General features: G+C 42.8%; 2 protein-coding genes across 2 annotated transcripts; both read right to left on the bottom strand.

Moving 5' to 3' along the window:
* Positions 1–237: 237 nt before the first annotated feature.
* Positions 238–2,696, bottom strand: LOC120033759 (thymosin beta-11). Its single transcript, XM_038980215.1, has 3 exons — positions 2,590–2,696; positions 1,542–1,654; positions 238–1,126 (listed from the first exon to the last, which is right to left on the bottom strand). The coding sequence occupies exons 2-3, from the start codon at positions 1,639–1,641 to the stop codon at positions 1,095–1,097; spliced, it is 132 nt and encodes a 43-aa protein (XP_038836143.1). The 5' UTR covers positions 1,642–1,654; positions 2,590–2,696; the 3' UTR covers positions 238–1,094.
* Positions 2,697–5,030: 2,334 nt separating this feature from the next.
* On the bottom strand, positions 5,031–22,218 carry LOC120033758 (ribose-phosphate pyrophosphokinase 2). Its single transcript, XM_038980214.1, has 7 exons — positions 21,927–22,218; positions 11,663–11,846; positions 7,427–7,525; positions 7,064–7,188; positions 6,609–6,782; positions 5,796–5,955; positions 5,031–5,534 (listed from the first exon to the last, which is right to left on the bottom strand). The coding sequence occupies exons 1-7, from the start codon at positions 22,046–22,048 to the stop codon at positions 5,442–5,444; spliced, it is 957 nt and encodes a 318-aa protein (XP_038836142.1). The 5' UTR covers positions 22,049–22,218; the 3' UTR covers positions 5,031–5,441.
* Between the last annotated feature and the right edge of the window lie 2,910 nt (positions 22,219–25,128).

The raw sequence follows: 25,128 nt of genomic DNA, 5'->3' as shown, positions 1-25,128 counted from the left end.
AATGAGTAAAATACCCAAAGATATTGTCGTTTTTAAGTGGATTTTCCCAGTGCATACAGCCGCATCGCCTTGCAGGTTCAAGGGTCATGGCCCATGGGTCATGTAGAGTACGAAATGTGGGTTACCATCGGCAGACCAGAGAATTGGCCTTAGTTGACAAATACAGAACGTGGGTGGTCCACCAAGTATGCATCACTCAATGTTAAAAAATGCACGGATAAAGAAAGCATGTCGCAATTCACTTCGTAGAAACACATTTTTTTATTACAACATTTCACTGTTTCCATTCTTGGTAAAGGTATGTGGCAGATTAACATGAGTTGGGACTTTAGAAAACTCAAAATAATTTGATCGACGCAGAAGAACACGTGGAATTAATTTCCAGTAATGATATTTTTTCCTTACAATATTAAACAATTCAGAGACAGGGTGCAACACAAAAAGCTATCCCAAATCACATCGATAAAAAAGGTCATCGTACAATAACGTTTTAAAAACATCAATGTAAATAAAATCCACACGAGTATCTCCGAAGACTAGATGGAATCCGTTTTTTCATCCTTGGTTCGATAAAAAAATATCTGACAGAAAACTTCTATTAACCGATGGGTATGTTAATCATATTACCAGCGTAAAAACAAGAAAAGGTTGTGCATTTTCCCCGAAACTGAAATAAAAAAAGCCGGACACGGTTGGGGCGTGTTACCAGGTTGACAAGAGGCCACACAGGAAATTGGATGTCGAACGAGGGATGTAACTTCCTAGATCCAAGACCACGCCCCCATCCTGTAGCCCTCTCTACCCCGTATTGATGTTTGGACACCACACCCCACACTTTGGGCCCGTCCACCGTACCGCCCCTGGTTGGTTGGTAGTACTTCCTCATTCCTGGCCTGGCGAGGGCCTGCTCCTCTATTGGTGGAGGTGGTAGGAGGGGCGGGGTCAGCGCCTGGACATGGATGGTCATCCATCGCAGTGCAGCTTTGTGTTGTTGGTGTGGTTTTTCTTGACAAGTTATACGGCTAAAAAGAAGTGAGTGAAAAGAAGGCAATGCAGGAGGAGGGGGTGTACAGTGCATGACGGAGGGATGGTCTTCACGATGACGCCTGCTTCTCCTGTTCAATGGCTGGGGACAGAGAGAGAGACAGAGAGAAAGAGAGACAAAAGAACAGTGATGAGAATCTCAACACCATTGAGGCATAAATGGTCTTTCACTTAGCCTAGGCCTATCATGTCTCCTGTAGCATAGTCTAGACCCAAAATGTTAACGTTGAAAAGGTAGGATTATATTCTATAGGAGTACCAGTAGGCCTACAGTACAGTAGCCTTCTTATGATGCATCCCACTGGGCACTGATGTCAATCCAACTTCTATTCCACATTGGTTCAAGGAATTTCATTGAAATGACGTGGAATCAACGTTGATTCAACCAGTGTGCGCCCAGTGGGTTAAGTCTATTCAAATATATATATATAATTAAAAAATATAGTATTCATGTGTCATATAATGTCACACTATTGCATAAATGTCTGTATCCTTACTTTCTTTAGTCGGCAGCGGATTCTTCTCCTGCGTCTCGGTCTTCTTCAGCTTGGTCTTGTCGAAGCTGGCGACCTCCTCGAGATTTGGCTTGTCAGACATGATTGCGAAGTGTCTGTCAAAACGAGAATCATTATTTTAATTAAACAAATGCGCAGACAGCACTGCAGCCACAATAGCTTTTCCTCAAGTGCGCAACTAGCGACGTGACCAAAACGTGTAAGTGGTGCGCCTGCATTCTTTTGTTCGCCTCAAGCAGAGCCTGATGCAATTTGCCTCACATCCCGTTACCCAATTCAGGGACCATGTCACACACAGGGGCACAAAACCGCACCCCACAATGAATGGCGCCTAATATTCCCCAAAATGCACATTTACATAACAATACGCGTTCCCATGCTGAGAACGCCGAAAAGAGGAAAAAGCGGTTGGCCAAACATAACCAAACATGCGTTCAAATCAACGGCTAAAGTATAAAGTTACAGTATATTAAATGTATTTTAAAAATATTTGTCTTCAATGCTGATCAGACTTTAATTCCACGTGTATGGTCTAAGACTCTCCCTTGGGCAGCGCAATCTGGAGAACCACCGCCCAGATCCGCTTTATCTTCGAAGATAGGCTTCCAAATTGTACACCAATTCCCTCAAACAGGCCCATTCATGACTATACGTGTCACAACGTTCTATCTAAAGGCACATTTCAAATGTTATTACGCATGATTTAGTCAATTGACCGTAGCCCATCACCACCACAAATAATCTGAACAAAGGATATGGATTGATATGGCTAGTGTTACACAGCGAAACTGAAATAGAAGACATATCCATTCGTTTCTATTTACTAGTTAGATGTTTCTTAAATAAAAAAAATAAAGAGGTTGTATCCATTCAAACATCTTTAGTCACATCTTTTGTCCTTGGCACAGAATGTTCTCGCAATGATAAATTCAGGTTAGCTACACTATTCTGGCAGCATTTCAGCAGATATCAGGTATCCTTACTTTTATATGACCAATACCATAAAGTGAATATGAATATCAGTGCTTACCAAAGTTGGACTGATTGACTAGTGGTACTTCTCCAGGCTTTGCGTTGCAGCAATGTGTCGCGCCTTTGCGCAAGCATATGAGATATACTGAGCATTATGCAAATGAGAGTCTGACGTCACGATACAGCTCCCATCCAAGAGCGATTTGGAAATGAAATACACGGTATATTAAAATTAGATTTACATTTGAACCTCATTTTTCAACGGCGGGAATTTGAACAAATTATGGAGACGTGATACATGTGTCCAAAATTTCACAAATGTGTTTTTAAATCACTTTATTCACCGAGTTTCAGGCACCACTGAGATAAGTATGCACAAGACGCCACCTGTCGGAAAACGGAGGTATATAACATATTGTATTTAACACCATTATCATGTTACTTTTTCTTGCACTCTTTCATTTCTAAAAGAGCAATGAACATGTCCCTTCTATTAACTCGGTGTGGGCAAGTAGTCATATGGTCTCTATAAGCAGACGCATATGATTATTACCACTGGCAAAGAGAATCTATAGTTATAACTCAAATATCTTAATAAATATCTTATAGCACTTGTCTTATTTTCTCGATGATCCTCTTTGTGAAGTATGTTATGGTTACGTGACAGTTTGGCCTGGTTCAGATGAAATACCTAGTAAGCACGTGGATGCCAGCTATGGATCTTTTCATCAGCCACTATCCATCACCAAGAAATCAAAAATGACATCAGTCCTCATGTCTACTGAGCTACTGTTGCTAACTCCCCATACAGAACGTGACAAGGCAGTAACAAGGCAACCCCCCACCGCCAGGGTAGCAGGCCTATTATATACATACATTTATGAAATACTATATTTGGCTGTAGCCATCAGCCACACCATCCAGCATCCCCCTTGTTGGCAGGTGTCTCGGCCTGAGCCGAAACAAGGATATTCACCCTGGTTGGTCCTTGGATGGGAGTCCAGGGAAAAGCGTCTCAGATTCGGAGCGCTGATCTAGGACCAGTTTTTAAAACACAATTTATAAGATTACATAGTCAAGGAGGACCTGATCCTAGATGGTGGTGGGGCGGTGGCCTTGCATGGCTAGTTTGGTGAACTCACCCTTTTAAGACGTGTGACTGACAAACGTTCAACCAAGGTCCTTTATTTTCCCATGGCACTGCCACAAGATTCTGGTGCTGTAAGTAGCAACACATGTTCCTCATATGGCCACCTAATTACTCCCATCTTCCAATGGGATCACACAACTCCTGCACATAGGGAAAATAACAATGTGCTGTCTATAACAATTCATCTGAGGATCCTCAAAGAAAGGAAGACAGTTCAGCAGTATGTAGATGTCACTGTCAAAGTTCGTCAATGAAAACCCTGGTGGTGTAAAAAATAAGTGTGGCTGCCTGTCCGCCAGCAGTTTAACCAATTCGCGAAATCATTCTGAACACAGCCTTTGGAGCACACAGCATACAACAGGGGAAAATGAACACCGAGGAGTTACCCTCCTACATTATAACTTTCTCTACAAGTAATTGGGGGGAAAAAATAAAACTTAAGACATGAGGAAAGTAGAACTTTGAAATTCGTGACCTTTTGAGTGAGGGTTGTTCGACCAATCACCCTTTGAAAAGATGGATAAACCTGATGGAGAAACTGGGGACATTCCCTGTAAGTTATCGTATATAAATAGAGCGATTGTATCATTGACTTGAATGTGGATACCCCTTATATTAATGTAATCCTATCCGATTGCTGAAATCTGATCAAATATCTCTTGCTTCCCAGTTTTTCAAAAGTTTAGAAGTGGTGTTGGAGTTTTAGTAAAACCAGCAATTTCAAGATTGTAATGGAGCAAATGTGATCAGAAATACGAAGGTGAGCATGAAGCCCTGCAATGACACCAGTCCGTCACTAGAGTGCACCACCAGGTGCATACCAAATGAAGGAAACTAATATGGCAAATCAGACTTGGCCTTGTTACGTGGCACTAAAGAAAGTAGAGTGCTTTAACTAGAATGTCAGAAAATGTGGAAATGCTTACGACAATTCTCTCTCATATAGCAAGTTGAATACCATGATACAATTTTGGGATTTTAAGGAGACAATTCTAGATGCTTATAGACATTACGTAGGTATCTGCTGGTTGAACAAATACAGCCTCTACTCGATCTTTCTGAGAAAAAAAACTGAACTCCAACACTAACCAAATGTTGCTGGTTAAAGGAATTAAAAATCAGCTGTTGATGACTAAACAACCCTGGGTGGCATTGATTACCACACACTAGAGCAAAACATAGTATAGATAGTTCCTCCCAGTTTGCTACCGTTTTGAGTCTAGTGAATAGGACCCTGGTATTTCGTAATCGGCGTGTATTGAGGAACAAATGTGCCTCTAAAACCAGCAGCGTTGCAGATTCCCCACGGAGCTGGTTAGAACAGTCAAAACTCAAGAAGTGACATCACACAAAAGGAATGATTTCATTTATAGTGAAACAGACAGAAAATGAGGTACAACAAACAGGAACATTGTTAGGCAATGGACCTTTGGTTAAAATGACAGCCAGATCCCTTGACTGGCAAGGCTGGCAAAGCATGATATTGAAAACAAACACAATAAGGAAATCTTAACATGGCAATATGCATAAATAGAAACTTGCTGGTCTCAAAGAGGTGATTCTCTTTATTGGGTCTCCATACGGAACGGAGCTGGGAAAGTGGGCGTGGCCTTTAGGAATCAGTCACGTGTAATTGGCCCAAACCGTCAGGGTTTAAGGACTTCCGGGAGGGCGTGGCCACTGAAGGGGCGAGCTGATTGGACCATGAGGAGAGAAACGGCCTAAATTGGCCATTGTGACCTCTTCCTTGTGACCATCCTTTATAAGGGCACGTGGCTGAAGAGGTAGGACACCGACTCGCCATTGTGGGTTCTCCTGATCGCCTCAGCCAGGATCATGGCAATATCTATGATCTGGTGGAGACCACAGAAATACAACATCATATACATCTCTATGGCAGACCGCCATCAAACAGTGCCTCAGGTCAGGTAACCCATAGGGCAGCCAATCAATCCTGGTTGGAATGGTTAGCTTTAACAACAGCAGCAAGCTACAGATGCTTCAAGACATGGGAGAGGCAAAATGCTGCATGTATCAACAAATGGATTCCTCATTGGCTAAAAGGTAGAAGGACATGTGCGAAAACAGGAAGTGCCTTTCTGGACTGGGGGTACCTGGATCTTTGGGCAGGACTTCATCTTCTCCTCCTGAGGGATGGTGTTGGTGACCACCACGGCCTCGAAGGGAGCGTCGTTGATGCGCGCGATGGCCGGACCGGAAAATATGCCGTGCGTGAGGATAGCGTAGACCTTGATCGCACCGGCATCAATCAATCTAGAAAGAGAGATATGAGTTGTGTAATAAAATTTAAAAAAAAGTGACAGTAATATGTAAACTGTTTGAAATAATGCATAGGAGCAAAGTAGAAAAATTAAATATCTACAAGCAACAAATAGAAGAGTGAAAGGTTGAGGATTTTCAGAGACAGTGAAACGGGAGCTATGGTTGAGACTGGAACAAACGACAATGACTTCCAGGCTTTTTAATTTTATTCCCCCCTTGGGCTACCCATGTCCAAACAGTAAAATAAAAATAGCAGAAAACTTGCTTTAAAACAGCTACATTTTGTCACTGCAGCAAACAGGAGGGCCCTACATGTTAAGGTCAGCAACTGTACCATTGGCCATGGCCAAGCCCCCATTTGATGCAGAAAAAAACCCAGAGTTGATTTTGAATCCCAACATCACTTCTCTCTACACAATCTCTCTCATTAGGTTTGATACAATGGTTCAGGTCAATTAACCATACTGTGATTTGAGATCAACAGATGCTCAACAGATGAGCCTACTAAGCAACCATCTATAAATACTGACTTTTATTGACACCACAAGCAAACACAAATAACCTAGAGCAATGGCCATGGTAGAATAACTTTGGGGGTATTAGGAGCTGTGTGAGTGTACGTGTGTGTGGTTGCTGTGACTCACTTCTCAGCAGCTTTGCAGATGGTACCGCAGGTGTCGGCCATGTCGTCGACCAGGATGGCCACACGGTCCTTCACGTCTCCGACCAGGACCATGCGGTCCACCTCGTTGGCCTTCTTCCTCTCTTTGTGGATGAGGGCAAACTCCACATTCAGGCGGTCAGCGATGGAGGTCACTCTGGATACAGGAAATTAATACAAAGAGATAAGAAATATGAGATATGCATGTCAGCGCTCAGCTGAAAAAGCACCGCATTCGCATGACCTCCAGAAGTCGAGCATAAGTCATCTCGAAGATGGACAAGTACAAAGAAACACCCAATGAAAAGGGTTCAACGCAAGGGAGAGATGAACGGGTCCAAACATTTGACTTTCCCCATAGCTTTTCCACATTGTTGAAGACCTCAGGACCAGCCGTATCTGGTTCATGTGACCCTGCCACATGGAATTGGTTATTACCGTTTGGCTCCTCCAGCGTCAGGGGACACAATGCAGCTGTTCTTCCACTCTGGAATGTTCTCCCGGATCCACTGGAGGACCGCGGGCTCTGCATACAGGTTGTCCACGGCGATGTCGAAGAATCCCTAAGGAGAGATCAGAAAAAGTTTAACATTTTCCATGATAATATACTGCCTCTTCGATTAGCCTAATATTGAGCAAAAACATAGCGACAACTTAAGACTTCACTGCATTAACTAGGATTGAAACAAATTTAGGCACTACTACTAGTCATTTCAATTCAATTTAACTTCATTTATCGGCAGGGGAAACTGCACCCTGCAATTGCATTGCTGTGACGGTGATGTGTTGGACGCTGCCTACCTGGATCTGCGAGGCGTGGAGGTCCATAGTGATGATGTGGTCGGCGCCGGCTACAGACAGCATGTTGGCCACCAGCTTGGCTGAGATCGGAGCACGACTCTGGGACACAGAGGGAGTTACAGGCTCTTTCAAATGAAGCACACAATTTCATTATTCAGTGTGACAACAATCGTTGGCATTTTACTGTATTACATGGATTTAAATAACTAGTGAAGTCTAAATCGTCTGCTCCTCCACAAGGAACACAATTCAGGTTAGGCGACGGACAACAGATGGTGATTGGCTACAGGTTGTTGCGTGTTCCAACAGACATCTCGGTCTTCTGTGGTTAATGCACACAGCCCTCTGTAGCAAAATAGCAGCACAAGGTGACCGTAGAGATTCTGGTTTCAGGGGACAAATCACAACTCACTTCAACCCACAGGTTACTTTATTTACACACACAACAAGTTCAACTCTGGCAGGACGCTTGTTTCAACATATATTTTGTACTAGGTCACATTCCACAGTGCCATGTGTTGATTTAACATGCCTCGGGGAAAAGACAAGTGATAGGCCAACATGTGGAATTAAACAGCCACCATTTGGTATAAGTAAACATACCCCGTCTAAATCCTTCTTGTATTAAACTTTGATTTAGAAACATAAGTAGACTGTTGGAAATCTGTAATGTCCTGTTCTAGAACCTGTAGTTCCGAGTGTTTGTATAGGCTACAGATGGATTTCCCAACTCCAGACCTCCAGTAACCCCCACAGCACACATTTTTGTTGTAGGCTCAGACAAGTACACCTGATGCAACTTGTCGACTAATTATCAAGCCCGAATGAGTTGAATCTGGGTTTTGACTAGACTTCTAATATCAGAAGTGACCTTTTCAAAGCAGGTTAGGAACATTAAATGAAGGTTAGGCAAAGGGTTAGGGTTAGCCAAATTGCAAAGATTCTCCAACATGACCTCGAATATGCAAGTTATGACGTCAATTTGACATAGCAAGATCACTGCTAGACATGACCTTAAATCAGGTAAGTCAGCTCGGTGCTACAACAAAATGGTGTGCTGTTGGGGGTACACTGGAGGACAAAAGTAGGGAAACACTGGGCTACAGTATGCCACTACGTTAGAGGGGCCTTTGAGGTCTGGCATGTTACTACACCTTGTTACAAAACATAATAGGGCTCCCGAGTGACGCAGGGGTCTACGGCACTGCATCGCAGTGCAACAGGCGCCATTATAGTACCTGGTTCAAATCCAGGCTGTATCATATCCGGCCATGATAGGGCGGCGCACAATTGGCCCGGCGTCGTCCGGAGTAGGCGGTCATTGTAAATAAGAATTTGTTCTCAACGGACTTGCCTAGTTAAATAAAGGTTAAATATGCTCCAAAACAGAGATCTCGTGCTTAGGGTCTCATGATAGTGTATCAAGCACCAGTTACTGTCTTTGGGTAGATAAAGAGGGAGAAAAGGTGGAATATAGGTTAGGCCTCAGAACACCTGCGGGTTGCTACACGAGGAAACTTGTTTGTTACTTTAACTGGAACAGTGTGTGAATCATTTACCAGATAAGCGGTGGTCTGAACCTTTTCTCCCCTCTTGGAAAGCCTGACGTCACCTTTCAGTTAAGTAACATTTACATAGCTGAACGAGAATTGGGCCTAATTGTTGTCAGGTGATGAACCATGCTCTAATTCAAACCTATAGCTATATTTGGTTGAGGCTGTATTTTTCGTATGTTTGTGTAATAACACAGAAGTTATTGGATGACATGCCAATCAACTCTGTCTGGGGAAAACATTCAATAGGAGGAGATGTGTGTGTGTTTATATACACAGTACCAGTCTAAAGTTTGGACACAATTACTCATGCAAGGGTTTTCCTTTATTTTTATTTTTTTTTACCATTTTCTACATTTTAGAATAATAGTGAAGACATCAAAACTATGAAATAACACATTGAATCATATAGTAATCAATAAAGTGTAAAACAAATTCAGAGAAACTTCAAAGTAACCACTCTTGCCTTGACAGCTTTGCACACTCTAGGCATTCTCTCAACCAGCTTGACCTGGAATGCTTTTCCAACAGTCTTGAAGGAGTTGCCACATATGCTGAGCACTTGTTGGCTGCTTTTCCTTCACTCTGTGGTCCAACTCATCCTAAACCATCTCAATTGGGTTGAGGTCGGGTGATTGTGGAGGTCAGCTCATCTGATGTAGCGTGTTAAGCACGCCTCTGAGAAGAGGGAACGCAACACCCTGCTGCAACTCAACTCCCCGTCAAGTGAAATAGGTATGGGACTGTAGGTGCGAGAAAGGACGACAAAAGGCAGAATTGACCGTTTACTTCGATTTATTTCCTTTACACGGTAATATGGGGAAAAGGGGCTGGACGGAACCAAAGCAAAGAAAGTAAATATCAAAGCTCCCCCTCTCCTATCTAACTTACCTATCTTAGCACCACCTGGTGCCCTAACCAAAATACAGGGGGTGGTCCGCCCAGGTCTTACCTAGTGTGCCTAGACAGTGAATATACTACGGGTATATGTATGCCCGCGGGCTTCTTGCCTAAGCACTCCCTAGGTGCCTCCCCCTTCCCCCCTGGGAACAAATGAAACAATTACTCAAACAATATCTCAAACAAACTAAGAAACAAAGGACATCAAATAAGCTCTATCTGAGCAACAATCTCACACAGAACATACCAACTGATCCCAACAACTAACATAGTACATATTTACAATCAACATGCTATACCCCTCAGCCATCTACCTTCTCTCTCAGCAATGATCTAAGCCTGCCTATCTCTCTCTTCTGAACAACAGAACACTGACTTTTATAGCTTCAGGTGGCAATGGTAATTAATTAGAGACCGCTGTATCTTGGCGAGGGGGCGGGGTCAGCTCTCCAATTATCAACTGGGGCCGACCAATCAGCTGCTTGGGGAGAATTTCAGGAAGCACTCTCCTGAAACACACACACTCAAATACAAACTACAACACAGAAACTGGGGAACGTAACATAGCGCTCCTGTACTCTCTTTCTTGATCAAATAGCCCTTACACAGCCTGGAGGTGTGTTGGGTCATTGTCCTGTTGAAAAACAAATGATAGCCCCACTAAGTGCAAACCAGATGGGATGGCGTATCACTGCCGAATGCTGTGATAGCCAGTCTGGTTAAGTGTGCCTTGAATTCTAAATAAATCAAGTGTCACCAGCAAAGCCTTCACACACCATCACACCTCCTCCGTGCTTCACGGTGGGAACACATGCAGAGATCATCTGTTCACCTACTCTGCGTCTCACAAAGACAGTGGCAGGAACCAAAAATCTAAAATTTGGACTCATCAGACCAAAGGATAGATTTCCACCGGTCTAATGTCCATTGCTTGTGTTTCTTGGCCCAAGCAAGTCTCTTCTTATTGGTGTCCTTTAGTAGTGGTTTCTTTACAGCAATTTGACCATGAAGGCCTGATTCACACAGTCTCCTCTGAACAGTTGATGTTGAGATCTGTGTTACTTGAACTCTGAAGCTTTTATTTGGGCTGCAATTTTTAAGGCTGGTAACTCAAATGAACTTATCCTCTGCAGCAGAGATAACTTCAGGTCTTCCTTTCCTGTGGCAGTCCTCATGAAAGCCAGTTTCATTATAGCGCTTGATGGTTTTTGCGACTGCACTTGAAGAAACTTTCAAGGTTCTTGACATTTTCCAGATGAACTGACCTTCATGTCTTAAAGTAATGATGGACTGTCGTTTCTCTCTGTGTATTTGAGATGTTATTGCCATAATATGGACTCGGTCTTTTACCAAATAGGGCTATCGCCTGTATACCACCCCTACCGTGTCACAACATGAAGAAATTCCACCAATTAACTTTTAACAAGGCACACCTGTTAATTGAAATGCATTCCAGATGACCACATAAAGCAGGTTGAGAGAATGCCAAGAGCGTGCAAACCTGTCAAGGCAAAGGGTGGCTACTTTGAAGAACCTCACACTTTCTTGGTTACTACATGATTCCATATGTGTTATTTCATAGTTTTGATGTCTTCACTATTATTCTACAATGTAGAAATTAGTACAAAATGTTTTAAAAAAAACTTGCATGAGTAGGTATGTCCAAACTTTTGACTGGTACTGTATATATGCTACGTTTTGCACTACATACTTGACACCACACATGGGGAATCATTGTAGTAGACTTCTTTGGGCCTGCGAGCAGCCCGGCAGGCAGGCTTACCTTGTCTTTTTTGTCCTGCCGGGCGTAGGGGAAGCAGGGGATGACGGCGGTGACGCGGGACGACGAGGCGATCTTACACGCGTTGATCATGATCAGCAGCTCCATCAGGTTGTCGTTGATCTCGCCGCAGCCGCTCTGCACAATGTAGACGTCCTCGCCGCGCACGCTCTCCCCGATCTCCACGCTGACAAAGAAGCAGCAGCATTATTTAGTGTCATCTTAAGGAAAAGGATAACTCTTACCACCACGGAACCTCTCACTCATCTCCACACTGAGGTAGAGAAGATCATCCTCATCCTGCGCTTATCACTCCACGCTAGGCCTATAGCTCGTATACCATGACGGAGAAGGCTGATCAGAATCTTCTCGCCATGGACATTTATTAACCTCTCTTGGGTAGAGGGCAGTATTTTCACATCCGGATGAAAAGCGTGCCCAGAGTAAACTGCCTGCTACTCAGGCCCAGATCCTAGGATATGCATATAATTAGTAGATTTGGATAGAAAACAGTGAAGTTTCTAAAACTGTTTGAATGATGTCCGAGTATAACAGAACTCATATGGCAGGCAAAAACCTGAGAGGAAAATCCAACCAGGAAGTGGGAAATCTGAGGTTTGCAGGTTTACAACTCTCGCTTATCCAAGATAGTGGAAATGGGGTCATGTTGCACTTCCTAAGGCTTCCACTAGATGTGCTTCAACTGTGAAATGGGGGTGAATGAGAGGGGATTGATTAAGGTCTCTCCCAGAGTGCCACGAGCTGACCATGCGCGTTCATGTGAGAGTTAGCTTGAGTTCCATTGCATTTCTGAAGACAAAGGAATTCTCCGGTTGGAACATTATTGAAGATTTATGTTAAAAACATCCTAAAGATTGATTCTATACTTCGTTTGACATGTTTCTACGGACTGTATTAACTTTTTGGACTTTGTCCGTACTTTCCGCTGGACTTGCACGCTCGTCGTGAGTTTAGATTGTGTACTGAACGCGCGAACAACAAGGAGGAATTTGGACATAAACGATGGACATTATCGAACAAAACAAACATTTATTGTGGAACTGGGATTCCTGGGAGTGCATCCTGATGAATATCATCAAAGGTAAGTGAATATTTATAATGCTATTTCTGACTTCTGTTGACTCCAACATGGCGGATATGTCTTTGGGTTGATTTGTCGTCTGAGCGCCGTACTCAGATTATTGCATGGTTTGCTTTTTGAAATCTGACACAGCGGTTGCATTAAGGACAAGTGGATCTAAAATTCCATGTATAACACTTGTATTTTCATCAACATTTATGATGACTATTTTTGTAAATTGATGTGGCTCGCTGCAAAATCACAGGATGTTTTGGAACTACTGAACATAACGCGCCAATGTAAACTCAGATTTTTGGATATAAATATGAACTTTACCGAACAAAACATACATGTATTGTGTAACATGAAGTCCTATGACTTATTAGTCCTATTCGTATTTGTTGACTCCAACATGGCGGAGAAATGTTGTTTATCCGAGCGCCGTCTCAGATTATTGCATGGTTTGCTTTTTCCGTTAAGTTTTTGAAATCTGACAGCAGTTGCATTAAGAACAAGTGTATCTTTAATTCTATGTAAAACATTTATCTTTCAAAGTTTATGATGAGTATTTTTGTTATTTGATGTGGCTCTGCAATTTCTCCAGATATTTTGAAGGCATTTCTGAACATGGCGCCAATGTAAACTGAGATTTTTGGATATAAATATGCACATAATCGAACAAAACATACATGTATTGTGTAACATGATGTCCTATGAGTGTCATCTGATGAAGATCAAAGATTAGTGATTCATTTTCTCTCTATTTCTGCTTTTTGTGACTCCTATCTTTGGCTGGGAAAATGGCTGTGTTTTTTGGACTTGGCGGTGATCTAACATAATCATATGTTGTGTTTTCGCTGTAAAGCATTTTTTATTTTAAAATCGGACACGATGGGTAGATTAACAAGATGTTTATCTTTCATTTGCTGTATTGGACGTGTTAGTGTGTGAAAGTTACATTTTTTAAAAAATTTTGAATTTCCCGCGCTGCCTTTTCAGCGGAATGTTGTCGAGGGGTTCCGCTAGCGGAACGTGTGTCCAAGAAAGGTTAACTAACTTGCCTAGTTAAATAAAACCGGTTTGCAGACTTAACATCCAACTTTCTTTTTTGGCATCAATCCCTTACTACAACTAAATGCTGCCATACTGCAAATTTAAAAAAAAATTTGTCTTAAGTTGGCCTAAGAAAAGTATCAAGTATTAACTGTGTGGTCCGGTAGATAAGTCTTAAGCTACAATTAGGCTCCTTTGCTTGTGCAGTCTGAATGTGCCATCCCCGTGGCCTAGTTGCATGCTAGGACAATATGCTAAAGTTAGCGAGCTAGCAAAACATTTGGCTATAGGCTGGCACTGGCAGTATGGGATTTTGGAGAGCGCATTCAATTGTTTCTTCGTCATCTTGCTACGTAGTTATCTATCTGTGGGACACTGCACTAACTCGGCAGCTAACAAGCAGCTGTTCCATGGAAACTAGCTAATCTATTGTCTATAACGTTATTAGCTACAGTGGTTAGCTAGCTTAGAGAAGTATTTACTGTTGAGCGCATTCTGTCTGTGCACTTAGCAAGCTACCATCCCATAGCCTACATTGCATATGAAGTGTGTGCACTTAGCAAGCTACCATCCCATAGCCTACATTGCATATTAAGTGTGTGCACTTAGCAAGCTACCATCCCATAGCCTACATTGCATATTAAGTGTGTGCACTTAGCAAGCTACCATCCCATAGCCTACATTGCATATTAAGTGTGTGCACTTAGCAAGCTACCATCCCATAGCCTACATTGCATATTAAGTGTGACTGGCTCATCCATGGATGTACATGAGAAAATGCCCCCATTTTTTTATTTTTTGTTAGCTCCCCCACACTGGGGTTTGTGCTCTCTGATTGGCTCAAAGTCAAATTGAGGGCCACTGACGAGCATTGCGGTTCTACAAGTAGAATCAGTAGGTTCGTCACTAGAAGTTCCGCTTTTGTTCTTGCAAGATAAGGAACGGCCTCCAACTGTGATAAGTACCTATCAGCAGTGAGACTAGGTGTGTTTCATACTTTATTTAACTAGGCAAGTCAGTTAACGATTGCATCCCACTTGGCCAAAAGCCAGGGAAAATGCAGAGTGCCAAATTCAAATAAAATGATATAAAAATCAAACTTTCATTAAAATCACACATGTAAGATACCAAATTAAAGCTACACTCGTTGTGAATCCAGTTAACATGTCAGATTTCAAAAAGGCTTTTCGGCGAAAGCATAAGATGCTATTATCTGATGATAGCACAACAGTAAACAAAGAGAGTGTAGCATATTTCAACCCTGCAGGCGCAACACAAAATATAATATAAATCATGCCTTACCTTTGACGAGCTTCTTTTGTTGGCACTCCAATATGTCCCATAAACATCACAAATGGTCCTTTTGTTCAATTAATTCCGTCCATATATATCCAAAATGTCCATTTATTTGGCGCGCTTGATCCAGAAAAAAACTGCTTCCAATTTGCGCAACACCACTACAAAATATCTCAAAAGTTACGTGTAAACTTTGCCCAAACATTTCAAACTACTTTTGTAATACAACTTGAGTTATTTTTAAACGTTAATAATCGATCAAATTGAAGACGGGTCTATCTGTTCTCAATACAGGAGGACAAACTAACGCTACTTTTCTAGTCTTGCGTAACTCTCAAACATTACACATAACATTACACTGATTCAAGATGGCCGTACTTCTTCATTGCACAAAGGAATAACCTCAACCAATTTCCAAAGACTGGTGACATCCAGTGGAAGCGGTAGGAACTGCAAACAAGTCCCTTAGAAATCGAGTATCCCAATGAAAAGTCATTGGACAGTGACCTCCCCCCCCAAAAAAGATCTGAATGGTTAGTCCTCGGGGTTTTGCCTGCTACATAAGTTCTGTTATACTCACAGACATGATTCAAACTGTTTTCGAACCTTCGGAGTGTTTTCTATCCAAATCTACTAATAATATGCATATCTTATATTCTGGGGATGAGTAGAAGGAAGTTGAAATTGGGCACGCTATTTATCCAAAAGTGAAAATGCTTCCCCCTATCCTAGAGAAGTTAAGAACAAATTCTTATTTACAATGACAGCCTCCTGCGGGGACAGGGGCTGGGATTAAAATAGGACAACACACACATCACGACAAGAGAAACACCACACCTCTACATAAAGAGACCTAAGACAACATAGCATGGCAGCAACACGACAACACAGCATGGTTTCAACACAAAACATAGTACAGACATTGGGCACAGACAACTGCAGAGGGCAAGAAGGTAGAGACAACAATACATCATGCAAAGCAGCCACAACTGTCAGTAAGAGTGTCCATGATTGAGTCTTTGAATGAAGAGATTGAGATAAAACTGTCCAGTTTGAGTGTTTTTTGCAGCTCGTTCCAGTAGCTAGCTGCAGCAGACTGAAAAGATGAGCGACCCAGGGATGTGTGCGCTTTGGGGACCTTTAACAGAATGTGACTGGCAGAACGGGTGTTGTATGTGGAGGATGAGGGCTGCAGTAGATATCTCAGATAGGGAGGAGTGAGGCCTAAGAGGGTGTTATATATAAGCATCAACCCGTGGGTCATGCGACAAGTATACAGAGATGACCAGTTTACAGAAGAGTATAGAGTGCAGTGATGTGTCCTATAAGGAGAATTGGTGGCAAATCTGATGGCCGTATGGTAAAGAGCATCTAGCCGCTTGAGAGAACCCTTAACTGTCGATCTATAAATCTGAATCTGAATCAGGGTTAGTTTGGCAGCTGGGGGAAAGAGGAGCGATTACGATAAAGGAAACCATGTGTAGATTTAACCTTAGCATGCAGCTTTGATGCAGGGAAACTTAAATCAGTTGTACCAAATTTCTATCAGCATGTTAAATGTGCAACCAGCGGGAAAAGAACTCTGGACCACCTATACTCCACACACAGATGCATACAAAGCTCTGCCTCACCCTCCATTTGGCAAATCTGACCATAATTCCATCCTCCTGATTCCTGTTTACAAGCAAAAATTTAAGCAAGAAGCACCAGTGACTAGATCAATAAAAAAAAGTTGTCAGATGAAACCGATATTTAGGTACAGCACTGTTTTGCTAGCACAGACTGGAACATGTTCCGGGATTCCTCCAATGGCATTGAGGAGTACACCACATCTGTCATTGGCTTCATCAATAAGTGCTTCGATGACGTCGTCCCCACAGTGACCGTACGTACATACCCCAACCAGAAGCCTAGAGCTGCCACTTTCAAGGAGCAGAACTCTAACCTGGAAGCTTATAAGAAACCCCACTATGCCCTCCAACGAACCAAACAGGCAAAGCATCAATACAAGATATAGATCGACCATTACAGACTACAAAGGGAAGCACAGGCAAGAGCTGCCCAGTGACACGAGCCTACCGGACAAGCTAAACTACTTCTATGCTCGCTTCAAATAACACTGAAACATGCATGAGAGCACCAGCTGTTCCCGGAAGACTGATCACTCTCCACAGCCGATGTGAGTTAGACCTTTAAACAGGTCAACATTCACAAGGCTGCAGGGCCAGACGGATTACCAGGACTTGGTCAGCGCATGCTCGCGGTACAACTAGCAACTGTCTTCACTGACATTTTCAACCTCTCCCTGTCCGAGTCTGTAATACCAACATGTTTTAAGCAGAACACCATAGTGCCTGTGCCCAAGAACACTAAGGTAACCTGCCTAAATTACTACAGACCCGTAGCACTCTCGTCTGTAGCCATGAAGTGCTTTGAAAGGCTGGTCATGGCTCACATCAACACCATTATCCCAGAAACCCTAGACCCACTCCAGTTTGCATACCGCTCCAACAGATCCACAGATAATGCAGTGCCCATTGCACTCCACACTGCCCTTTCCCACCTGGACAAAAAGGAACACCTATGTGAGAATGCTATTCATTGACTACAGCTCAGCATTCAACACCATAGTTCCCTCACAGCCCATCAATAAGCTAAGGACACTGGGACTAAACACCTCCCTCTGCAAATTGATCCTGAACTTCCTGACGGGCCGCCCCCAGGTGGTATGGGTAGGTAACAACACATTCACCACGCTGATCCTCAACACAGGGGCCCCTCAGGGGTGCATGCTCAGCCCCCTCCTGTACTCCCTGTTCACTCATGACTGCACAGCCAGGCACGACTACAACACCTTCATTAAAATTTGTTGATGACACAACAGTGGTAGGCCTGATCAGTGACAACGAGAGCCTATAGGGAAGAGATCTGAGACCTGGCCTTATGGTGCCAGGAAAACAACCTCTCCCTCAACGTGATCAAAACAAAGGAGATGATTGTAGACTACAGGAATAAGAGGACTGAGCACACCCCCATTCTCATCGACAGGGCTGCAGTGGAGCAGGTTGAGAGCTTCAAGTTCCTTGGTGTCCATATCACCAACAAACTAACATGGTCCAAGCACACCTTGACAGTCATGAAGCGGGCACGACAAAACCTATTCCCCCTCAGGAGACTGAAAAGATTTGGCATGAGATGACTACCTCAAACTCTAAACCCTCAGAGGTAGTAATAACACCTGTGGGGAGAGGGGCATTCTTCTTACCAAACCACATGACCTTTGTTTTGGAGGTGTTCAGAACAAGGTTAAGGGTAGAGAAAGCTTGTTGAACACTAAGAAAGCGTTGTTGAACATTTAACACAACATCCGGGGAGGGGCCAGCTGAGTAGAAGACTATCATCTGCATATAATTGGATGAGAGAGCTTCCAACTGAGCTATGTTGTTGCTGTAAATGGATGACAGCGTGGGGCCTAGGATTGAGCCTTTGGGTACTCCCTTGGTGACAGGCAGTGGCTGAAACAGCAGACTTTCTGACATTATACATGGCACTCAGAGGGGTAGTTAGCAAACCAGGCCAAAGACCCCTCAGAGACACCAATACTGCATAGCCGGCCCATGAGAATGGAATGGTCTACCGTATCAAAAGCTTTGAACAAATCAATAAAAATAGCAGCACAATATTGCTTAGAATCAAGGGCAATGGTGACATCATTGAGGACCTTTAAGGTTGCAGTGACATCCATAACCTGAGTGGAAACCAGATTGCATACCCGAAAGAAAACTATAGACATCAATAAAGTCAGTTGATTATTGACAAGTTTTCCCAACACTTTTGAGAAACAGGGCAAAACAGAAATAGGCCTATAACAGTTAGGATCAGCTTGATCTCTTTATGCTGCAGTAGTTTATGTGTCAGGGGGCTAGGGTCAGTCTTATATCTGGAGTACTTCTCCTGTCTTATCCGGTGTCCTGTGTGAATTTAAGTATGCTCTCTCTAATTCTATTTCTTTCTCTCTCTCGGAGGAGGACCTGAGCCCTAGGACCATGCCTCAGGACTACCTGGCATGATGACTCCTTGCTGTACCCAGTCCACCTGGCCGTGCGGCTGCTCCAGTTTCAACTGTTCTGTCTGCGGCTATGGAACCCTGACCTGTTCACCGGACGTGCTACCTGTCCCAGACCTGCTGTTTTCAACTCTAGAGACAGCAGGAGCGGTAGAGATACTCTTAATGATCGGCTATGAAAAGCCAACTGACATTTACTCCTGAGGTGCTGACTTGTTGCCCTCAACCCTCAACAACTACTGTGATTATTATTATTTGACCATGCTGGTCATTTATGAACATCTTGGCCATGTTCTGTTATAATCTTCACCCGGCACAGCCAGAAGAGGACTGGCCACCCCTCATAGCCCGGTTCCTCTAGGTTTCGGCCTTTCATGGGAGTTTTTCCTAGCCACCGTGCTTCTACACCTGCATTGCTTGCTGTTTGGGGTTTTAGGCTCGGTTTCTGTACAGCACTGTGACATCAGCTGATGTAAGAAGGGCTATATAAATACATTTGATCTCCCCCTTTAAATAAAGGACGAACTGTGGCTGCCTTCCAAGCAATGGGAACCTCCCCAGAAAGGAGAGACAGGTTAAATGGTTGGGTAAAGAAAGTTTGTAGTCAACAAAGTACGCATGAGTCATGAGGCAAATAGCAAAATGCACAAGAATTTATAAAAAATATAACGAGGGGGTAGCCAGTTCAGAGTCACTCGCCCAAACAGTGTGTGTGTGCTGGAGGCGAGCGAAAGCTCGGGAGAAAGGGGTGAGTGTGGTGGAGGTACCTGTACCAGACAGGGGGAGACAGACCAGAGCAGACGGTGAGCAGATCGCCAGGTGGAATCCAAGCAGCAGTGCAGCAGGCAATGGGAGTAGGTGTCACACCCACTTGGAAGAAGCTTCTTTCTGGAGGCAGATTTCTTGTAGAAAATGCCAGTGAATGGTCTGAACAGCAGGAGGGTGCTTCAGAGGACGCTTCAAAGACTCCTGACATTTATTGGGCCAAAAGCCCTTTCACGTCACACCTTAGAGCTAATTGAATTTGTATCTGGTCTGTCCTTTCACACCTGGGAGCGCAGTTCCAGGTTGGATGGTGTCCTCAGGTCTCTGTTCTTTATTTGCTAGAGCACCCTCCATATAACTTGGAAATAGAAAACATTGGAAGCAGTAATCTATCGGGCTATTTTTGGTCAAAATTAGGTTGTAGGTTAGGAGTTTTGATTTGGAGCAAAGGCCATGCTGTGGAGTAGCATCCTGCATATGTACCTACCTAAAAATCCAACTCCAAATCTATCCTTTCGTAAATAAATAAAAAAACATGTTGAAAGATGTGAGAGCTCACATTAAGCTGTCTCTCTCTCTCTGAGGGGGGCATGTCTCATGACCTTTGTTTTGGAGGTGTTCAGAACAAGGTTAAGGGCAGAGAAAGCTTTGTTGTTGAGCATTTAACACAAAATCCAGGGAGGGGCCAGCTGAGTATAAGACTATATCATCTGCAATGATCATCTACTTAATACTATCTCCTTGCTCCCACTTTTCATCCTTGCAAGGAGGACATCCCACAATAATATCTTATTTATCTGTGTCCTTGTACTCACTATCAGGCCAAACTTTATCCAAAAGCATCCACAAATTCTAAAGTAGATAATTGTATTAATATAGCTGACAAAGACCCACTATTGCACATAGGGGAACAGTAATGAAGCTAGGCTAAAAATCAATAGGAGACCGTAGCTCACCTTGGTTCATGGGGCAGTGCAGTGAACTCACTCACACCCATTGCGAGTATTGTAAAGTCTACATGCACCAGTGCAGGTTGATTTTGTAGTTACCATCTCTACTGAACAACTAGGTCAGCTTGTTTACTTTCTGGAAATGAACCTAGATTACGTGCATGACATCATTTAGGCTAAAATGGAACCAGGAGTGGCAGCATGGCAAAAGAAATATAGGAACAATTCAGATCAGGAAATGATGCATGTATATATATTTGACATTCGAGTCATTTTAGCAGAGGCTCTGTATAAGAGCGAATTACAGGTACAATTAGGTTTAAGTGCATGACATTATTTAGGCAGAGATGGAACCTGGGGTGGCAGCAAGGCAAATAATTATCGGAACAATTTGGATAAAAAACATGTATAAATGAAAAAATGTAAAATAAAAATATATGTTATCAGTTCGACTTACTGGTACAATTAGGGCACATCGACCGATTTTTCACCTAGTCTGTGCAGGGGGTTCAAACCGGCGGGTTTTTGGTTACTGGCCCAACCCTCTTACCCACTAGGCTACCTGCAGTTATAACTCTTCATTCTCTTTTCGTTCTTTTCATTACACTTTATCTGCAACGTTTCAAGACGTTTGCCTACTGAACGTGGCCTCGTTCTCTGTTGCTGCAGTAGTTGGTTCTTTTTACCCGAACTATGTTGGCTATTATTAAGTCACGTGAGTCTTTCCGCAAACTAGCTAGCATGGTGTATCTTGCAAAGTTACGACTCAACAATGAACACCAGCACGCGTGACCATGGGATTACATAACTAGCCAATTTAGGTGTTGATGTAATAACCGCAGCAAGCTAACGTTATTCAGTGCCGTTAGCATAGCTGGCAAACTTAACGTACTAAGTTACTCCTGCGCACATGTGCATACATGACCCAGGCTGCAGTAAGTTAACGTCCAGCACCAGATAGCTTGCTAGGGTAGCTCAGCTAACGCAGCTGATAAGTTAGCTAATCATGCACTTATCTAAAGGCAGACGATAAATGCGTTAAAAAAATAAACCTACCATGTTTCTTGGTTGGAGAATTTCTTCGTTATCACTTTCCCCAATTCCAGTCCGAGGCGATCAGCCACTTTTTGTGACAGGTCTTGGTGGGAACTCCCGCTGAAAAGCACGATGTTCGGCATGTCCTAAATATTTCTGTGCAATTTGGTTATGCGAGTAGGAGATTTTGGATGCAACAATTATCCCTCAAGGGGCAAGTTAGCTAACAAGTTAACTTATTATCGCTGAAGCCCACGCATAGCAGATCAGCACGACAGGAGACCGACAACTGAAAAGGAAGTGAGAACAGTGTTTGCATGGTAGAGCGGAAGTGCCACTTCGTAATTCTTATTCTTCTTTGGGATTGTTTTGGCGGATCGCATCCGATTTCAGGTGCATGCACTGCCACCTACTGTATTGGAGTGTGAGGCTATTCACAGCCTACCTACATTAAGTTATTTGTGATACAGTATTATACAATTGGGGGAAAGGAAAAATTATCCTGCAAACTATTAGCCCTATTTTTTTTAAATAAATAACACCACCGTATTCCATTATTTACCCTATCTAATCCTACTATGGTCTGGGGGGACAGAGCACTACCAATCAACACCCCCTGCAAATGTTCTGCAATAAAACCTTGCAAACCCAAGTATTTCTCTGTGGCTGCCATCCTCTTCCTCATTGGACAAAATCGATGTCTTTCTTCTTAGGTGGGTTTTTTCCGAGGATGGCATCCAACGTTATGGTCCATGCTATTTGGAAGGCCAAAACTCCATCCCACCAAAACAGGCTGACATTTCAGTCAGTGTTTTCAAACAGCTTTTACACTAATAGGGCATTATCCTAATTTCAAAAAATTCACAGTATTATTCCAACCTCATACTGTGGAAATATATATAAAACCGGAAAATCGAAATTTTGACTGCACTGTGCCTTAAAAAAAAAACAATGTATTTGCTTGTTCTGCCACACATACATCAGGCCTACTATGACTGACTAACGCCTCAATCACACGGACAGCGCCATTGCATTTTGGTACACCAGAAGTACATTCATGTCCAATGTAATGCTGCATTTGCCTTGCAGCATTGCGTTGCAGAGGCATTTGCAGTGCGTTCTGTGTGGTGCATACGTTGGATTTATCGAACGTATGTGTCAAACTGTATGCGTAGACAGCTTGACAGACATGGTAGCAGAAGGTGAATGTTGAACTTTTGTTGCACACATATCCAGATGATGCTGCATACTATTTTGAGCAATGACACTATTGGTGTGATCAAGGCATAATAGTTACATGTACTGTTGGTTTGAAAAGCACATTGGCCAGAGATTCAGAAAGGAATGGTCTCTTACAGATTGTGGTTTTTCAAAATGTCCTCACAGTCTCCACCCTTTACCCTTTAAGGCCTTTGGATCTGTGTGTTTTAACTTGATTTAACTCTGAGAGAGATTGATACCTCAAGTGCTTCTTTTATCCACACACAGAAACCTTTGTCAACGCCTTGGTGATACACTCCCTCTTACTATGCTCACATGAGAAGCATCACGCTAGGAAAGAAGGGCCTCCTGTTCACTTGAAATGAATAGATGGTTTAATGTCCAAATGAGTAAGACGTAATTTGGAATTAAACATTTTCATGTTCAAAATGGCATTAGCATTTTTTTGTAGATAGAGAAAGTTACTAGGCCTAGATTGTAGAAAAACGAGGCAGTGCACAAGTTAATATGTTTTTTTTACTGAATGGAGTTCTTCTACAAGATATTAGTGGAGCAAATTAAATAGCAAGTGAAGACACACCATGACCCTCAGATATGTAAAACATTTTAATGGGTCAGAGAAGCTGAAAAAATATTGAGTGGATTTTTATGTTTATGTTTGGAGAAATAAAATGTAATCTGATACATACAGTTGAAGTCGGAAGTTTACATACACCTTAGCCCAATACATTTAAACTCAGTTTTTCACAATTCCTGACATTTAATCCCAGTAAAAATGATCACCACTTTTTTTTAAGAATGTGAAATGTCAGAATAATAGTAGAGAGAATAATTTATTTCAGCTTTTTTTCTTTCATCACATTCCCAGTGGGTCAGAAGTTTACATACACTCCATTAGTATTTGGTAGCATTGCCTTTAACTTGGGTCAAACGTTTCAGGTAACCTTCCACAAGTTTCCCACAATAAGTTGGATGAATTTTGGCCCATTCCTCCTGACAGAGCTGGTGTAACTGAATCAGGTTTGTAGGCCTCCTTGCTCGCACACACTTTTTCAGATCAGCCCACCATTTTTTTATAGGATTGAGGACAGGACTTTGTTGTCCTTAAGACATTTTGCCACAACATTGGAAGTATGCTTGGGGTCATTTGGGAGACCCATTTGCGACCAAGCTTTAACGTCCTGACTGATGTCTTTAGATGTTGCTTCAATATATCCACATAATTTTCCATCCTCATGATGTCATCTATTTTGTGAAGTGCACCAGTCCCTCCTGCAGCAAAGCAACCACACAACATGATGCTGCCACCCCCGTGCTTCACGGTTGGGATGGTGTTCTTTGGCTTGCAAGCATCCCCCTTTTTCCTCCAAGCATAACGATGGTCATTATGGCCAAACAGTTACATTTTTGTTTCATCAGACCAGAGGACATTTCTCCAAAAAGTACAATCTTGTCCCCATGTGCAGTTGCAAACCGTAATCTGTCTTTTTTATGGTGGTTTTGGAGCAGTGGCTTCTTCCTTGCTGAGCGGCCTTTCAGGTTATGTGAATATAGGACTCGTTTTACTGTGGATGTAGATACTTTTGTACCTGTTTCCTCCAGCATCTTCACAAGGTCCTTTGCTGTTGTTTTGGGATTGATTTGCACTTTTCGCACCAAAGTACGTTCATCTCTAGGAGACAGAACACATCTCCTTCCTGAGCGGTATGATGGCTGCGTGGTCCCATGGTGTTTATACTTGCAGACTATTGTTTGTACAGATGAACATGGTACCTTCAGGTGTTTGGAAATTGCTCCCAAGGATGAACCAGACTGTTTTCTGAGGTCTTGGCTGATTTATTTTGATTTTCCCATGATGTCAAGCAAAGAGGCACTGAGTTTGAAGGTAGGTCTTGAAATACATCCACAAGTACACCTCCAATTGACTCAAATTATGTCAATTAGCCTATCAGAAGCTTCTAAAGCCATGACATAATTTTCTGGAATTTTCCAAGCTGTTTAA

Source organism: Salvelinus namaycush, chromosome 40, assembly GCF_016432855.1.
Source record: "Salvelinus namaycush isolate Seneca chromosome 40, SaNama_1.0, whole genome shotgun sequence".
Taxonomy (NCBI): Eukaryota; Metazoa; Chordata; class Actinopteri; order Salmoniformes; family Salmonidae; genus Salvelinus; species Salvelinus namaycush.
This window is presented reverse-complemented; position numbering and strand designations above follow the sequence as displayed.